The sequence below is a fragment of the Physella acuta genome, unplaced genomic scaffold (genome assembly GCF_028476545.2).
Source record: "Physella acuta isolate Inbredline_101_S28 unplaced genomic scaffold, ASM2847654v3 ptg000659l, whole genome shotgun sequence".
Classification (NCBI taxonomy): domain Eukaryota; kingdom Metazoa; phylum Mollusca; class Gastropoda; family Physidae; genus Physella; species Physella acuta.
In genome coordinates, this window is record NW_026732178.1 from 309386 (window position 1) to 324501 (window position 15116).

At 37.2% G+C, this 15116-nt stretch overlaps 1 protein-coding gene across 6 annotated transcripts in view; it reads right to left on the reverse strand.

Moving 5' to 3' along the window:
* Nucleotides 1–1174: 1174 nt before the first annotated feature.
* The window catches only part of LOC131948771 (outer dense fiber protein 2), a 28954-nt gene continuing 15012 nt past the window's right edge, over nucleotides 1175–15116 (reverse strand). For 2 of the 6 annotated variants that reach the window (XM_059310450.1, XM_059310448.1), the window contains 10 exons: nucleotides 14547–14726; nucleotides 13145–13280; nucleotides 12341–12451; nucleotides 11188–11235; nucleotides 8556–8819; nucleotides 4913–5013; nucleotides 4146–4227; nucleotides 2702–2815; nucleotides 2195–2287; nucleotides 1175–1455 (listed from right to left, as the gene is read on the reverse strand). In XM_059310450.1, coding sequence (XP_059166433.1) covers nucleotides 1276–1455; nucleotides 2195–2287; nucleotides 2702–2815; nucleotides 4146–4227; nucleotides 4913–5013; nucleotides 8556–8819; nucleotides 11188–11235; nucleotides 12341–12451; nucleotides 13145–13280; nucleotides 14547–14726 — 1309 coding nt within the window. In that variant the 3' untranslated portion in view covers nucleotides 1175–1275. The remainder of the gene's footprint in view (nucleotides 1456–2194; nucleotides 2288–2701; nucleotides 2816–4145; nucleotides 4228–4912; nucleotides 5014–8555; nucleotides 8820–11187; nucleotides 11236–12340; nucleotides 12452–13144; nucleotides 13281–14546; nucleotides 14727–15116) is intronic. The other 4 variants (XM_059310453.1, XM_059310449.1, XM_059310452.1 and 1 more) reach the window with 3 other exon arrangements.

The window sequence follows — 15116 nt, forward strand, 5'->3', positions numbered from 1 at the left end:
GGACTCAATTTTCAGAGAGAGGGTGGCTGACACTGGTAAAAGTATATATTTTCTAAATTCCATTTTGTTCCAGGGGCGGTTGACTTTCTTCAGGAGGGGGGGGGAAGGGTTGGAAATCACACTCAAAGAGATGCCTGGAAGAAACTCTGATAAAATCGAAAGATCAAAACAATGTTTCTAGTTGTGTGTGTGTTGATAGAGCCCAACTACAGATATTTCTAAACATGCAAACAATGTTGATTGAGAAATGTCAAAATTGGTTTTAGTAAAATACACAAAACAATATTTCTAGTTGGTACTAGAGAAGCTAATCTAAAATATCCATACAAAGTTTTGATAATCTATTCAGAAAGTAAAAGAAAAAATAGATCAATAGAGTAATATATATATATATATATATATATATATATATATATATATATATATATATATATATATATATATTCAATAGGGATGAAACAGATCTATATATAAAAGTGCTTTTATAAAGAAGTGAGTGAGTATATTGGTATTTATAAATATCTACAAAAAGTTTATACTTGACAATAATTTGTTAAACACTAGCTCATAGAAATGCAAAGGTTATGTTACTAGTTGAAGGCACATAATGATGGTCTTTTTTATTTGTCATTTAGTCTACATGATATGAATAATTTGATAAAAAGAGTTGTTTAAAATAGTCAATGTATTAAATATAAAATGGTTTTGAGGCAAAATAAAAAGTTTAAAATTTGGTAAACATACTTCCCTTAAAACTTACTGTACATACATAACCACTCCATTTTATGCATGGGTAATCAAAAGCATAGTTGGTTTTAAAAAGTATAAGTTGGCTGGCCATGTTTCTACAAGGTTACTTAAATATCTCACTAACACCATATTTAAAACAACATGCAAAAAGTACATCTCCTTAACCAGCTTATATTTCTGAGGTTCAATTACCATTCTTAAAACTATTTTAATTATGATTAAAAAAAAATATAACTTAAAATTCGTTCTTAACACTCTGGGGCCTACACATATGTATGAAGATAATGACCTGAAAACATACTTCACCACAGGTTTACAACCTTTTAGTTCATACATTATCATTGGGTATATAAGTTAACTACATACCTACATTTACTATCTGATCAAGTCAGGTTAAAAGTAAGTCGTCATAATTTGTCATTCTGAAATTACCCGAAAATAAAAGTCACAATTCTTTAATAATTTATATAAACTGGACATTCATTTAAGACATTTAAAACGGGATTTAAAATAATCGAGGTTTAATCAGGGGTAATGTTTAATAGGGGAGGGTGGGGCTGGTATGGATGCACCAGGCTCACCAAAGACAGTGGAGTAAGAGTTCTTGAGGAACTGGACGTAGTTCTGCATGGAGCGGTTGGTGGAGTGTGATTGTTCCAGCCTGTCTTTTAGGTCGTAGAGTCGAGAGTTGAACTTGCGCTCGTTCTGTGGGAGGAGGAGTTAAAATTTTTGCCACTTAAAAAATTATTTCTTTACACCTATTAACACTGGAGATTGTTTCTTTTTCTTTGCTGCATGGGAACGATTATAAGATTTTAAAATATCAACTCCTTTGTCATGTACCAACATAGTAGATGTACACAAGGCTAGTTATTTATGGGGAATAACTCAGATTAACTCTAACAATAATTACCAGCATGCAGAGCTAGATTAACCTACATGTTTTTAAGATCCCATTGCTATTTTAGTGAAGCTGAGATTATTCCTTCTTTACTTTCCTCCCTTTACTCTTTCTACGTAAAAAGTCATAACAAGGGAGCAATAACTAGCATGCTAACCTTTCAGACTTTTTGCAACACTAACGCTAAAATGTACATTTATAATTTACTAACTGTTGGTAAATTACTAAATATTGTATATAACTATATATTATTGTAAATTACTAAATATCATTGCAAATAACTAAATATTGTAAATTACTAAATATTATTGTAAATTACTATATATTATTGTAAATTACTAAATATTCTTGTAAATTACTAAATATTGTAAATACTTTTGTAAGTTACTAAATACATTTTTAAATTTAAAAAAATGTTTTGTCAATTACCAAATACTTTTGTAAATTACTGAACGTTTTTGTAAGCGACTAAACAATTTAGTCAAATGCTAGATATTTTTGTAAATTATGAATGTTAGTCTACTTAAAAAGTATTTTACTCACCTCTTCTTTTTCTCTCTTCTGTTTCGCATGTTCAGCTCTTAACTCACTCAGCTGAGTCTCAAGGTCAACTATCCTGCTCTGGTATGTTCGTTCCTTAAATTAATTCAAATGTGGATTAAATGTCTGAGATTTTAAAACCAATAATTTCTATACAAGTTACCAAACCCTTTCTAGAAGGAAAATAGTATGTTCAGTGGAGATTTTTTATAGATACATAGTACATTGAAAAAAATGTATAATAGAATAAGCTGAAGACTATAAAATAATATTCTGAACTTGTAAGGTTTTTTCAATCAGAAAACAAGAAAAATGTAGTACAAACGATGAAAGTATCTTTGCAACAAAATCATGCAGTATGTTTGAAATGATCCTACACAAAATTTAAAAAAAAAAAAAGCTTTGAATGTCACATATATAACTTCAGATTCCATTCTTAAATTGTCATTTTTGAATGTTGTATCAATATATAATTAGAGAACCTGATCTTTACTAGTTATGACAACCAACCTTGGATGTGAATCTGTCCCTGTATTGTTCTTGTTGTTTGCGGTTGTCCATCAGGGCATTCTCTAGCTGTCTGGTCAGGCTGGCATTTTCTCTGGTTTTCTCTTCTAGGCGAAGCTGCAGAATTTAAAATTTTATAAAGTATTTTGAATGTTTTACTGCACCAATCCTTGTAACTATTGCAAATGAGAAGGTTCTAGCTTCGTTTAGATGACATCCACCTATCAAGAAGAAACTACAAAATAAATATTTAAAAAACACAGGTGTGAGTAATTTCCTAAAGATGATATCCACTCGTCTTGGAGAAGCTACAAAGAAAATATTTTAAAAACAATCTTCTTCTTCTTCGTTCTTAATTTTTAGTATCGGAAGGGATCGAACCTTATCTGCCAGAGGGTTTGAACTCGAGACTTTTTCGAATGTATCAACCATGAGCTTTTTTGCCGACTCGACCACATCTCCATCACAATTAAGGATACGTGTCAACTGGTTATGCGCCATTAAGGCCATTGACTCCGATTTTAGCCTGCTTTTCTTTTTGGATTTGCTTCCATAGCCTTTGTCCAACTAAGAACAAACTACAAGGCAGCGGTTGTTTAATTTTGGAGTTGTCTCTCCTAGAAGAGTGGCTGTCCCCAGCTAACGAGCCTCATCTGCCCAAGGGTTCGAACTCGAGACTTCGGTTTAGCAACCATGAGCTTTACCGACTCGACCACGCCGACCCCTTTAAAAACACAATTAAGAGTATCAGTCCCTGGTTAAGACTGAAGAGTGTCAGTCACTGGTCAAGAGAGTGTCAGTACCTGATTAGGACAGTGTCAGTCCCTGGTTATGACTAGTAGTTACACTGACTAGCAAGACTTACAGATTCCTGATGGATTATGTCAAATGTCAGTCCCTGGTTAAGTCAGTCAAATGTCAGTCCCTGGTTAAGACTGTAGTAGTTACACATACTAGCAAGACTTACAGATTCTTGATGGATTATGTCAAATGTCAGTCCCTGTATAAGACTGTAGTTACACTGACTAGCAAGACTTACAGATTCCTGATGGATTATGTCAAATGTCAGTCCCTGGTTAAGACTATAGATAAACTAGCTAGACTTACAGATTCCTGATGGATTATGTCAAATGTCAGTCCCTGGTTAAGACTGTATACTGACAAACAAGACTTACAGATTCCTGATGGATTATGTCAAATGTCAGTCCCTGGTTAAGACTGTATACTGACAAACAAGACTTACAGATTCCTGATGGATTATGTCAAATGTCAGTCCCTGGTTAAGACTGTATACTGACAAACAAGACTTACAGATTCCTGATGGATTATGTCAAATGTCAGTCCCTGGTTAAGACTGTATACAGACTAGCAAGACTTACAGATTCCTGATGGATTATGTCAAATGTCAGTCCCTGGTTAAGACTGTATACAGACTAGCAAGACTTACAGATTCCTGATGGATTATGTCCTGTAACTTGGTCTGGTTGGAGTGAAGTTCAGCGTTCTGCTCCTCTAGATCTTTCAGTCGTCTGCCAGTGGCCACCAGAGGGAACAATTTGTTTTGTGGTTAATGCAGTTTATAGTGAAGACATAGTGTGTTGTTATAAAAATTATATCATTTATTCATTACTTTAAACAGCATTCCTTAACAATGTAATTTATTAGAAAATAGATTATTTACTGCTGAAAAAAGAAGCAGAGAGCTAGTAAATAGTATTCCTTAACAATGTAATTCATCAATAAATAAATTATTATTTGCTGAAATAAGAAGCAAAGAGCTAGTTTTATTATGTTTCATTTATATTTCATCAATTATTAAACCAAAAACTGGAGAACCAATCTTTGCCCTCACCTGAAATATATCTCATAACCTAACTTCATAATTTCATTAGGCCTTTTATGCAATGCCTAGAAAAAGTATATAACGCAAATATTTCATACTTTGCCTAAAAACAACAGGGATTGTATACATTGCCTAGGTATTCTATAGAATGCTGGGTTTTCATACACTGCCGGTAACATACTTTTTCATTCTTTTTATTCTGGAATTAATTTCTTACACAAGGCAGCAAAAACTGCATGAATAAATTCAAACTACAGCCTCTAAATTATTTTAAAAGTAACCATCAGAATAATATCTCAGTAGACACAAATATAACAAAAGGCTATAATATTTCCCACCACTGAAATATTTATCACCTGAAGAGAATTTACCTTTCTAAGCTGTCGTACTTGGACTGTAGTGATCTATTTGAGTCCATGGAGTCATTACATTTATTTCTGTACTGCTCTGTAGCACCGGAGTGATATTCAAGCTGAAAAATAAAATGATTGCTGCCTTCATGATTAGTCTCCATGTGAGGAGCGGAGAATGTGATTTGGTGACTTAATATATTAATAAATTGTGAGTCTTTGTTTTGAAAAGGTTATATAGGTAAAAGAGGCCGACCAAAAACCTGGAGATGTGACCAGGAAGAAGACACCAAGAAGATTGGATACACCTGGGGACAGTTGGAGAGACTAGCCCAGGACAGAGATGCCTGACATCAAGAAGATTGGATACACCTGGGGACAGTTGGAGAGACTAGCCCAGGACACCTGGGGACAGTTGGAGAGACTAGCCCAGGACACCTGGGGACAGTTGGAGAGACTAGCTCAGGACAGAGATGCCTGACACCAAGAAGATTGGATACACCCGGGGACAGTTGGAGAGACTAGCCCAGGACAGGATACACCTAGGGACAGTTGGAGAGACTAGCCCAGGACAGGATACACCTGGGGTCAGTTGGAGAGACTAGCCAAGGACACCTGGGGACAGTTGGAGAGACTAGCCCAGGAGAGAGAGGTCTGACACCAAGAAGATTGGATACACATGGGGACAGTTGGAGAGACTAGACTGGATACACCTGGGGACAGTTGGAGAGACTAGCCCAGGAGAGAGAGGTCTGACACCAAGAAGATTGGATACACCTGGGGACAGTTGGAGAGACTAGACTGGATACACCTGGGGACAGTTGGAGAGACTAGCCCAGGAGAGAGAGGTCTGACACCAAGAAGATTGGATACACCTGGGGACAGTTGGAGAGACTAGACTGGATACACCTGGGGACAGTTGGAGAGACTAGCACAGGACAGAGATACCTGACACCAAGAAGATTGGATACACCTGGGGACAGTTGGAGAGACTAGCCCAGGACACCTGGGGACAGTTGGAGAGACTAGCCCAGGACACCTGGCGACAGTTGGAGAGACTAGCTCAGGACAGAGATGCCTGACACCAAGAAGATTGGATACACCTGGGGTCAGTTGGAGAGACTAGCCCAGGACACCTGGGGACAGTTGGAGAGACTAGCCCAGGACAGGATACACCTGGGGACAGTTGGAGAGACTAGCCCAGGACAGGATACACCTGGGGACAGTTGGAGAGACTAGCCCAGGACACCTGGGGACAGTTGGAGAGACTAGCCCAGGACAGGATACACCTGGGGACAGTTGGAGAGACTAGCCCAGGACAGAGATGCCTGACACCAAGAAGATTGGATACACCCGGGGACAGTTGGAGAGACTAGCCCAGGACACCTGGGGACAGTTGGAGAGACTAGCTCAGGACACCTGGGGACAGTTGGAGAGACTAGCTCAGGACACCTGGGGACAGTTGGAGACACTAGCCCAGAACACCTGGGAACAGTTGGAGAGACTAGCCCAAGACAAAGGTGCCTGATACCAAGAAGATTGGATACACCTGGGGACAGTTGGAGAGACTAGCCCAGGAGAGAGAGGTCTGACACCAAGAAGATTGGATACACCTGGGGACAGTTGGAGAGACTAGCCCAGGACACCTGGGGACAGTTGGAGAGACTAGCCCAGGACAGGATACACCTGGGGACAGTTGGAGAGACTAGCCCAGGAGAGAGAGGTCTGACACCAAGAAGATTGGATACACCTGGGGACAGTTGGAGAGACTAGCCCAGGAGAGAGAGGTCTGACACCAAGAAGATTGGATACACCTGGGGACAGTTCGAGAGACTAGCCCAGGACACCTGGGGACAGTTGGAGAGACTAGCCCAGGACATGATACACCTGGGGACAGTTGGAGAGACTAGCCCAGGAGAGAGAGGTCTGACACCAAGAAGATTGGATACACCCGGGGACAGTTGGAGAGACTAGCCCAGGACACCTGGGGACAGTTGGAGACACTAGCCCAGGAGAGAGAGGTCTGACAGCAAGAAGATTGGATACACCTGGGGACAGTTGGAAAGACTAGACTGGATACACCTGGGGACAGTTGGAGAGACTAGCCCAGGACACCTGGGGACAGTTGGAGAGACTAGCCCAGGACACCTGGGGACAGTTGGAGAGACTAGCCCAGGACATGATACACCTGGGGACAGTTGGAGAGACTAGCCCAGGAGAGAGAGGTCTGACACCAAGAAGATTGGATACACCTGGGGACAGTTGGAGACACTAGCCCAGGACACCCGGAGACAGTTGGAGAGACTAGCTCAGGACAGAATACACCTGGGAACAGTTGGAGAGACTAGCCCAGGACACCTGGGGACAGTTGGAGAGACTAGCCCAGGACAGAATACACCTGGGAACAGTTGGAGAGACTAGCCCAGGACACCTGGGGACAGTTGGAGAGACTAGCCCAGGACACCTGGGAACAGTTTGAGAGACTAGCCCAGGACACCTGGGGACAGTTGGAGAGACTAGCCCAGGACACCTGGGGAAAGTTGGAGAGACTAGCCCAGGACACCTGGAGACAGTTGGAGAGACTAGCTCAGGACAGAATACACCTGGGAACAGTTGGAGAGACTAGCCCAGGACACCTGGGGACAGTTGGAGAGACTAGCCCAGGACAGAATACACCTGGGAACAGTTGGAGAGACTAGCCCAGGACACCTGGGGACAGTTGGAGAGACTAGCCCAGGAAACCTGGGGACAGTTGGAGAGACTAGCCCAGGACAGGTTACACCTGGGGAAAATTGGAGAGACTAGCCCAGGACACCTGGAGACAGTTGGAGAGACTAGCTCAGGACAGAATACACCTGGGAACAGTTGGAGAGACTAGCCCAGGACAGAATACACCTGGGAACAGTTGGAGAGACTAGCCCAGGACACCTGGGGACAGTTGGAGAGACTAGCCCAGGACACCTGGGGACAGTTGGAGAGACTAGCCCAGGACAGTGATGCCTGGAAAGCTTTTGTCAGTGTCAAGGAGGGGTGACAGGCTAATTAACTAAACTAATCTAGGCTGTTTTTGAGCATGATGAAAACACACAAGTTACAGATGCACCTGACCTTATGTGAAAACACTCACCTCCTTCAACCAATCAGATATTACCTAATTTAGTTAATTAATGGCCACAATCAACAATACTCTGTAAGCTAATTAATGGATCCACATCAGCCATAGCTTAGATCTAAGATCATCAAACTAACCCATCAAAGCTACTATGGCTTTAAGCTAATTAATTAGCCCACTACATTAAGTCAGCTTAGCTGAAAGTTAATTAACCCCCCCCCCCCCCCTCTTTTCCCACCTCAATCAACCCAACCTTGACTACAAGCTTATTATTTAACTAATTACTAAGCATCAACTTTAATTTAGCAGTAAATCATAATTAACCACTTGATCTACTCTACCTTGGCATTAACCATCCACCAGCATTCCTCGGCTCGTAGGCCGAAATCTAATTGGCTAATGAACCCACATCCCCCATCTTCCCCATCAACCCTACCTTGGCAGTGAGCTCAGCTATGACCTTGACATTCTCAGCATTCCTCCGCTCGTAGGCCAAAATCTTATTGGCTAACTAACACACGCTCTCATTGACCATTTCTCTACCACCCTTACCTTGGCTGTGAGCTCAGCAATGACCTTGACATTCTCAGCATTCCTCCGCTCGTAGGCCATCATCTGTTCATTAGCCTCATGCAGCCGCAGCTCCGTGGCCCTCAGCATCTCCGGCAGCGGCTCCAGCTCCTCCAGGCGCTGGTGCAGGCGCATCTTGACCTTCTCCAGCTCCTGCTCCCCTTCTCTCTGGATCCTCTCCTTCTCCCTCGACTGCTCCTCCAGCTTAACAAAGGACTCGTCTGCTTCGTTTCTAGTGCGGCTGGCCTAAAGGGAGACAATGAATGATAGTAAATACATGGTAAAAGTGAGGAGATGTAGAAATAAAGAACAATAAATGATAATAAATCAAGGAAATAAGATATAAAAGGAGACAAAGAATAATAGTAAATGCAAGTCTCCCTTCATATGCCGAGGACACAGAAACAAGTGAACCCTACTTCACTTGCCCTTCGAAGACCATCAGGTTTGAAAGGGAACTTTACTTACAAGTAAAAAGTATTTTTTTAAGTACAATAAATAAAAACAAATCAGGAAAAAAGGATATAAAGTATGGTCAGGTATATAATAAATAAGAATAAGTTACTATATTATGTATATTTATTAGGTATGTGAAGCAGAATATAAAATGTATCCTAATACAGGCAGCCCTCATCGTTCATTTATCACAGCTTCAGAACATTCTTGATTCTGGATTATTCAACAATTCAAAATTGAAAAATTATGGCAAGAAAGTTACATTAACACTAGCATAAGGCAGGAAGTGTCCACACAATTCAAAATCTACTAACAACCTATTTACAGTATCTACATATGTTACACACACATGTATCATATGTATATTATTTGTACATTGTTTCAACATATTTTTTTATACTATTAATATTTTATTTACGTCTTTGAAATTATTCTTTAATGTTCTATTGATAACATACACTTATATGGTTTCATATACACGTATTGATATTACACATGTTCTGTAAATTAAAGAAATAAGGGTTTCTATTATAAAATTTAAGTAATTTAGATGACTTTGGAAAATTAATTTTAAAACTTGGTATAATAAAAAAAAACAATTAGCTAAAAGTTATATTAACACTAAATTCTATGGAACCAAACAACTCTATAAAAAATGTGTTTTTCACACTGCAGAAATAGAAAAAAAGAAATGAGAATGTGAAAAACCTATTAGAATCAGCAAGTGAGAAAAAACTATTTAAAATGGCATGCAGTATCATTTTTTTTTTTTGCTTCACTTACAACTGAATTAAATCTTACGCGAAAATAAACTTAAAATTTGTGTAAAGAACTAAATGTAAAGTTAATTGCACAAAGGAATAATTGTATTAAAATGTGTCAGGATATTTCATTTATTTTAAAAATTGTATTTATCATGTTAATTAATTTTTTATGAATTTACTTATTAATGGAAACTTTAAAAAAAAAAAGCTAAATTTTGAAATTAAACACCTTGACACAAGTGCAATGCTGATTAATAATGGTGAAATGTAGAAACAAATTATCAATTCTCAAGATACATTTCAAGTGAACAGTATATTTTCAGTGAATTGTGAAATCAACTGGTATAGTAATGTGAAGAGCCAAGATATATTATTTGTTAATTGTGGAATCAACTTGTATAGTAAATGTGAACAGTCACAAGATATATTTTCTGTGACTGGTGAAATCAGCTGGTAATATAAAAGTGAAGAGCCACAGGATATATTTTCTGTGAATTGTGAAATAAACTGGTATAGTAAATGTGAAGAGTCACAGGATATATTTTCTGTGAATTGTGAAATAAACTGGTGAAATAAACTATCACAATGCAAAGAGTCAAGATATATTTCTGTAAACTGTGAAATCAACTGGTATAACAATGTGAAGAGCCATAAGATATATTGTATATGAATTATGAAATCAACTGGTATAGCCATGTGAAAAGTTGTGAAATAAACTGGTATGGTAAATTTGAAGAACCACAGGATATATTTTCTGTGAACTGTGAAATAAACTGAAATCAACTGGTATAGTAATGTGAAGAGTCAACATATATTGTCTGTGAATTGTGAAATCTACTGGTATGGTAAATGTGAAGGGCCACATGATATATTTTCTGTGAATTGTGAAATAAACTGGTATATTAAATGTGAGAAGCCACAACTTGCTTCATGTGATCAAGTCTAACGTGTTACCCAACAGTTATAGCTGCGTCTTGTGGAGAGAACAATGACGTTAGTTTTCTTCAAAAACCACTGGATCTAGCCGCACCAGGAAAGAGTGATACAACTCAGTTAGTAAAGCTACAGCCTCTGTCACAGTGGTACTGAGTGAGATGGTAGGGGGTGACACACAAAACATTACAACTTTGAGACAAGTATGAAAGTCTGGTTATATGAAAACCTGAACCTTGGCAAAATCCACAACAAAATAAATTAATTATTTTAAATGTGTGTATGGATATTTAAGAGCTATAAAGATGCATAGCTATACTTTATTTATGTGATTATGACATACTACAGTTTTCACTGTTGCCTTTCAATCTATCTTAGAAATAATGAAAAAATGAAACAAAATAAAAACTCTAACTAGAAATGTATCAAGTAAAATATCCTCAACAAAACAAATAATTTACAAGAATTTCTACAAGAGCTGGTTTCCATCTAAAGCTATCCTTTAGGACCTGATTGAAAAATTACCAGATATCAATTAATAATATGATTAAAACAATTTTTAAATTAAAAATTATATATTTTTCATACTTAGCAAGTTTAGTATGTAAAATTAACATTCATTTTAATAATTTATTCAAATAAATGTGTTTTGCCAAAGTAATTCAGATTTGTCATTTTTCAAAACAATTAGTCCCAATGAAGATTGTATAAACATTAATTCATAAAAGAGGTAATAATTTGATTGCATGATTTAGGTACAGCAATGCATGCTCCCCATGCAAGAAACATGGACATGATAAGGTGTATCTTTTGTCCTAAACTTGTTTCAGATTCTGTAATGAATTTATCCACAAGAAACTATTCTTAAAACTTAATATCATCTATTCTTTTTTATTTCCCAATGTAGTTCCCAAGACACATGGGGCAGGTGAAGTAGAGTTAGTCTGCTTCAGAGACCTTGGCATATGAAGGGATAGCGTGGTCAGCACTATGCCCAGCCGCCTTTGTTTCCCTAATATGAGTTAGGTACCCATCAGAGCTGGGTGGACTCAGGGATGTTCCATTTATTCGACCCCGGGTTTTGAACTCGAGACTCTCAGGTTAGCAGTCCAGGTCTCTACCGCTTGGCCATGAAATTCTTGAGTTTAAATCCCAGTGCAAGTCAATAGAACGTTCCACCCAGCTCTGATGGGTAACTAACGCAAGGGAAAGTAAAAACGGCTGGGCGTAGTGCTGACAACATTATCCCTTTGTATGCAGAGGTCACAGAAACAAGTGAACTCTATTTCACTAGGCCCATGTACCGTCAGGTTTGAAAAGGGAACTTTACTGATACTATCCCTTATTCACTTGTAATACTACATAATAGAAGAGCCAACTAGCAATTTTGTAATCAAGTTAGTCACCCAAAAAATTAATAAGCACCACACTCTTTAACACACCCACGTCTACTGACTACATTCATTATTATAACAATTAGCATGCCATACTCTAGGTAAGAAAATAAAGAAAACCACTCCAAGTAAAGTAATCCAAGAAGATTCATGTGAATTCCATGAGAAAAGAATTTCCCTACAGACAAAAGATGAAGAAGGGTAAAGATTTTCTGTTTACCTGTTCTTTATACTCGTCGACCAGTTTCTCATATTGTTTAATTGTTCCGCGCAACTGCTGGATGTCTTCATCGGATTGTCGCAGTTTGGTCTCCAAGATATTCACAGAATTCTAGACATCATCGACAATGAATGATGGACAGGACACAAGAATTAGGATAAACAGGCATGTTGCACAATAAAAAAAAAGTCGAGTTTTTTTAAATTGAATTTGTACCAAGATAAGGAAAGAAAATAATTGTTAATAAAAATACAGTTAAATTATAGGCAATCCAATACTTTTCAAGCAAAAAAAAAAATAAATAAAAATAAATGTATCTCAAAAATGCATAAAATCAAGCTAATTTTTCAATGCGAAAAGCAATATATTGATAAGTATCGAAATATAGATATTAAAAAAGTAGTGATAATTTTTCTTTAGTACTTTATCACACATGGGGAAGGGGGGGGGGGGGGGGGGGGTTGTGGTATACAAGCAGGCAATCAATCAAATCAGTTTCAAACATGCTGGGTTAGTTTGTAAATATCCACATCAACAGTTAGAAAGGAAAAGTTTCATTCACAAACTTCAAAAGTTAATAATTTTTTTGGTCAGTTAACTGCCCTTCACAATAAGCCTAATTAAAAACAGTTTTAAAAAAATAGCTCAAAACCAAACGAAAAGTTTTTAAAAGGTATATAAAAACTATATATTTTTATATATTAATGGGACCTTTTATTTTTTCGAGGACTTAAGTGAAAAACAAACCTCAATATTTGAAATTTTATTTTCAAATTATTCACTTTTTTTGTGGGAAAAGCCTACCTTTATTCGTTCATTTTCAAGTCTAAGATTTGTGTTCTCTGTTATCTTGTCATGAAGTCTAGTGGTCAAGGATTCATTCTGTGACTTGGCTGTGTCTTCAATTCTCTCTATCAATGATTCCAACTCAGCAATTTTCCTAAAGACAAAAAAAAAATCTTTACATTTATTTACAGCTAACATAAGAATTACTCATCTCAAATTTAATCTAAAGTCCTTATAAAACAAAATTACTAGCATGATTAAATAGTTTATATAATAAATAGTTTACTATTTTATTAAAAAATAAAGAATTAGTAAACAGTACTTAAAATAAAAATTACTGAATACATGGCGATAGTTTTCTAGGCAAACTGTGTTCTTGCATTACAAAGGGGTAAACAGTAAGGAGATATTGCTATTATATTTTTGTATTTGATAATATAATTTAAGACAGTGTGGCCTAGTGGTAGAGCACTAGACTGCTAACCCGAAAGTCTCGAGTTCAAATTTGGATTCAAGTCAGTGTTATGTCCCTGTCCACTTAGCTCCGATAGGTACCTAACTCAAGTTAGGGAAAATAAAGGTGGCTGGGCATAGGGCTGATCACACTATCCTTTCGTATTCTGAGGTCATTGAAACAGATTAACTCTACTTCATCTGCCTCATGTGTCTTGGACAAGAGGATGATGAATGTCACTGAAGGTACAGTTGTGTATTGGGAAGTATAAGAGATGTAAGGAATCAACAAATAGATCATTAACAGCATCCTCAATGTACTTGCTTTCCACAGAACGACCATTCTATAGTGCTTTAAACAAGGCACTGCTCGAGTAATATTTTTAATAAGGATTTGTTTAACATAAATTATTTGTTTTACTGATATATGCAAGGCACTGCTGAAGTTATATTTTCAAGGATTTCTTTAACATAAATTATTTGTAACTGTCCATAACAACAGAATTCACTTGTGAGGTTAGTTATAAACAAATTTACAGTATTTTGCTGTAAGAAATATAGGTAATTTTTGTAAATTTTTAAAATGTTATTTTAAGCCAGTTGTATTTTTTATTAAATGACAACAAGAAAAGTCAAGTACTCTGTTGCCTATTTATATTATTATTAAACAGAATCACTTGGTAATCAATGAGAGAAAACATCTCTAATTTAAAAAACACAACATGCAGTGATGTTAAATGTACCAGTAAAATGTTCCAGTTTGCAGTGCAAAAACAGTTTAGTAGCCAATGATAAACAATAAAAGCAAAGCCAAAGTAGTACATAAAAAAAAGTTCCTACTGAACAGTTAAATAAATGCAAAAAGAAAAATATAAAGAATAATTACTTTGAAAACAATCTATAACATTAATCTTGAAATAAAATTGTATTTTTAAAAAAACTAAAAAAGGGGGATAACTCCACTCACGCCCTATACTGCTCACAATCTTTGCTGAGAGATTCCTTCTCCCTGGCCAGACTCTCAAACCTGGCGTGGGTGGATGACAACCTGGCTGTTTGCTCAGACCCTTGGCACTGCAGGTCAGTCAGCTGTTTAGTCAGTCGACTCACCTCCTCCTCCAGTCTCTCGGCCCTGACCTTTTGTGCCCTGGATGTGTGGCCAGGGGTGAGAGGAAAACAGAAACTGAGCGTACACGTACACACTGGTGCCAGGTAGGTATTTAAAGATGTGGGATTTCTAAAGGCATTGTAAGTTTTCAAAACCTGGTCTAAAATTGTCCATATCTCATTTCAAGTACTATAATTAGAGACAAGTATTTATTAAAAGATGTGAAATTTCAAACAGCATTGTAAGTTTTCAAAACCTGGTCTAAAATTGTCCATATCTCATTTCAAGTACTATAATTATAGACAAGTATTTATTAAAAGATGTGAAATTTCAAACAGCTTTATAAGTTTTCAAAACCTGGTCTAAGATTGTTAGTACCTCATTCACCTTTTTTGACATCTAACAAGTACTATGATTAGAGAAATTAAT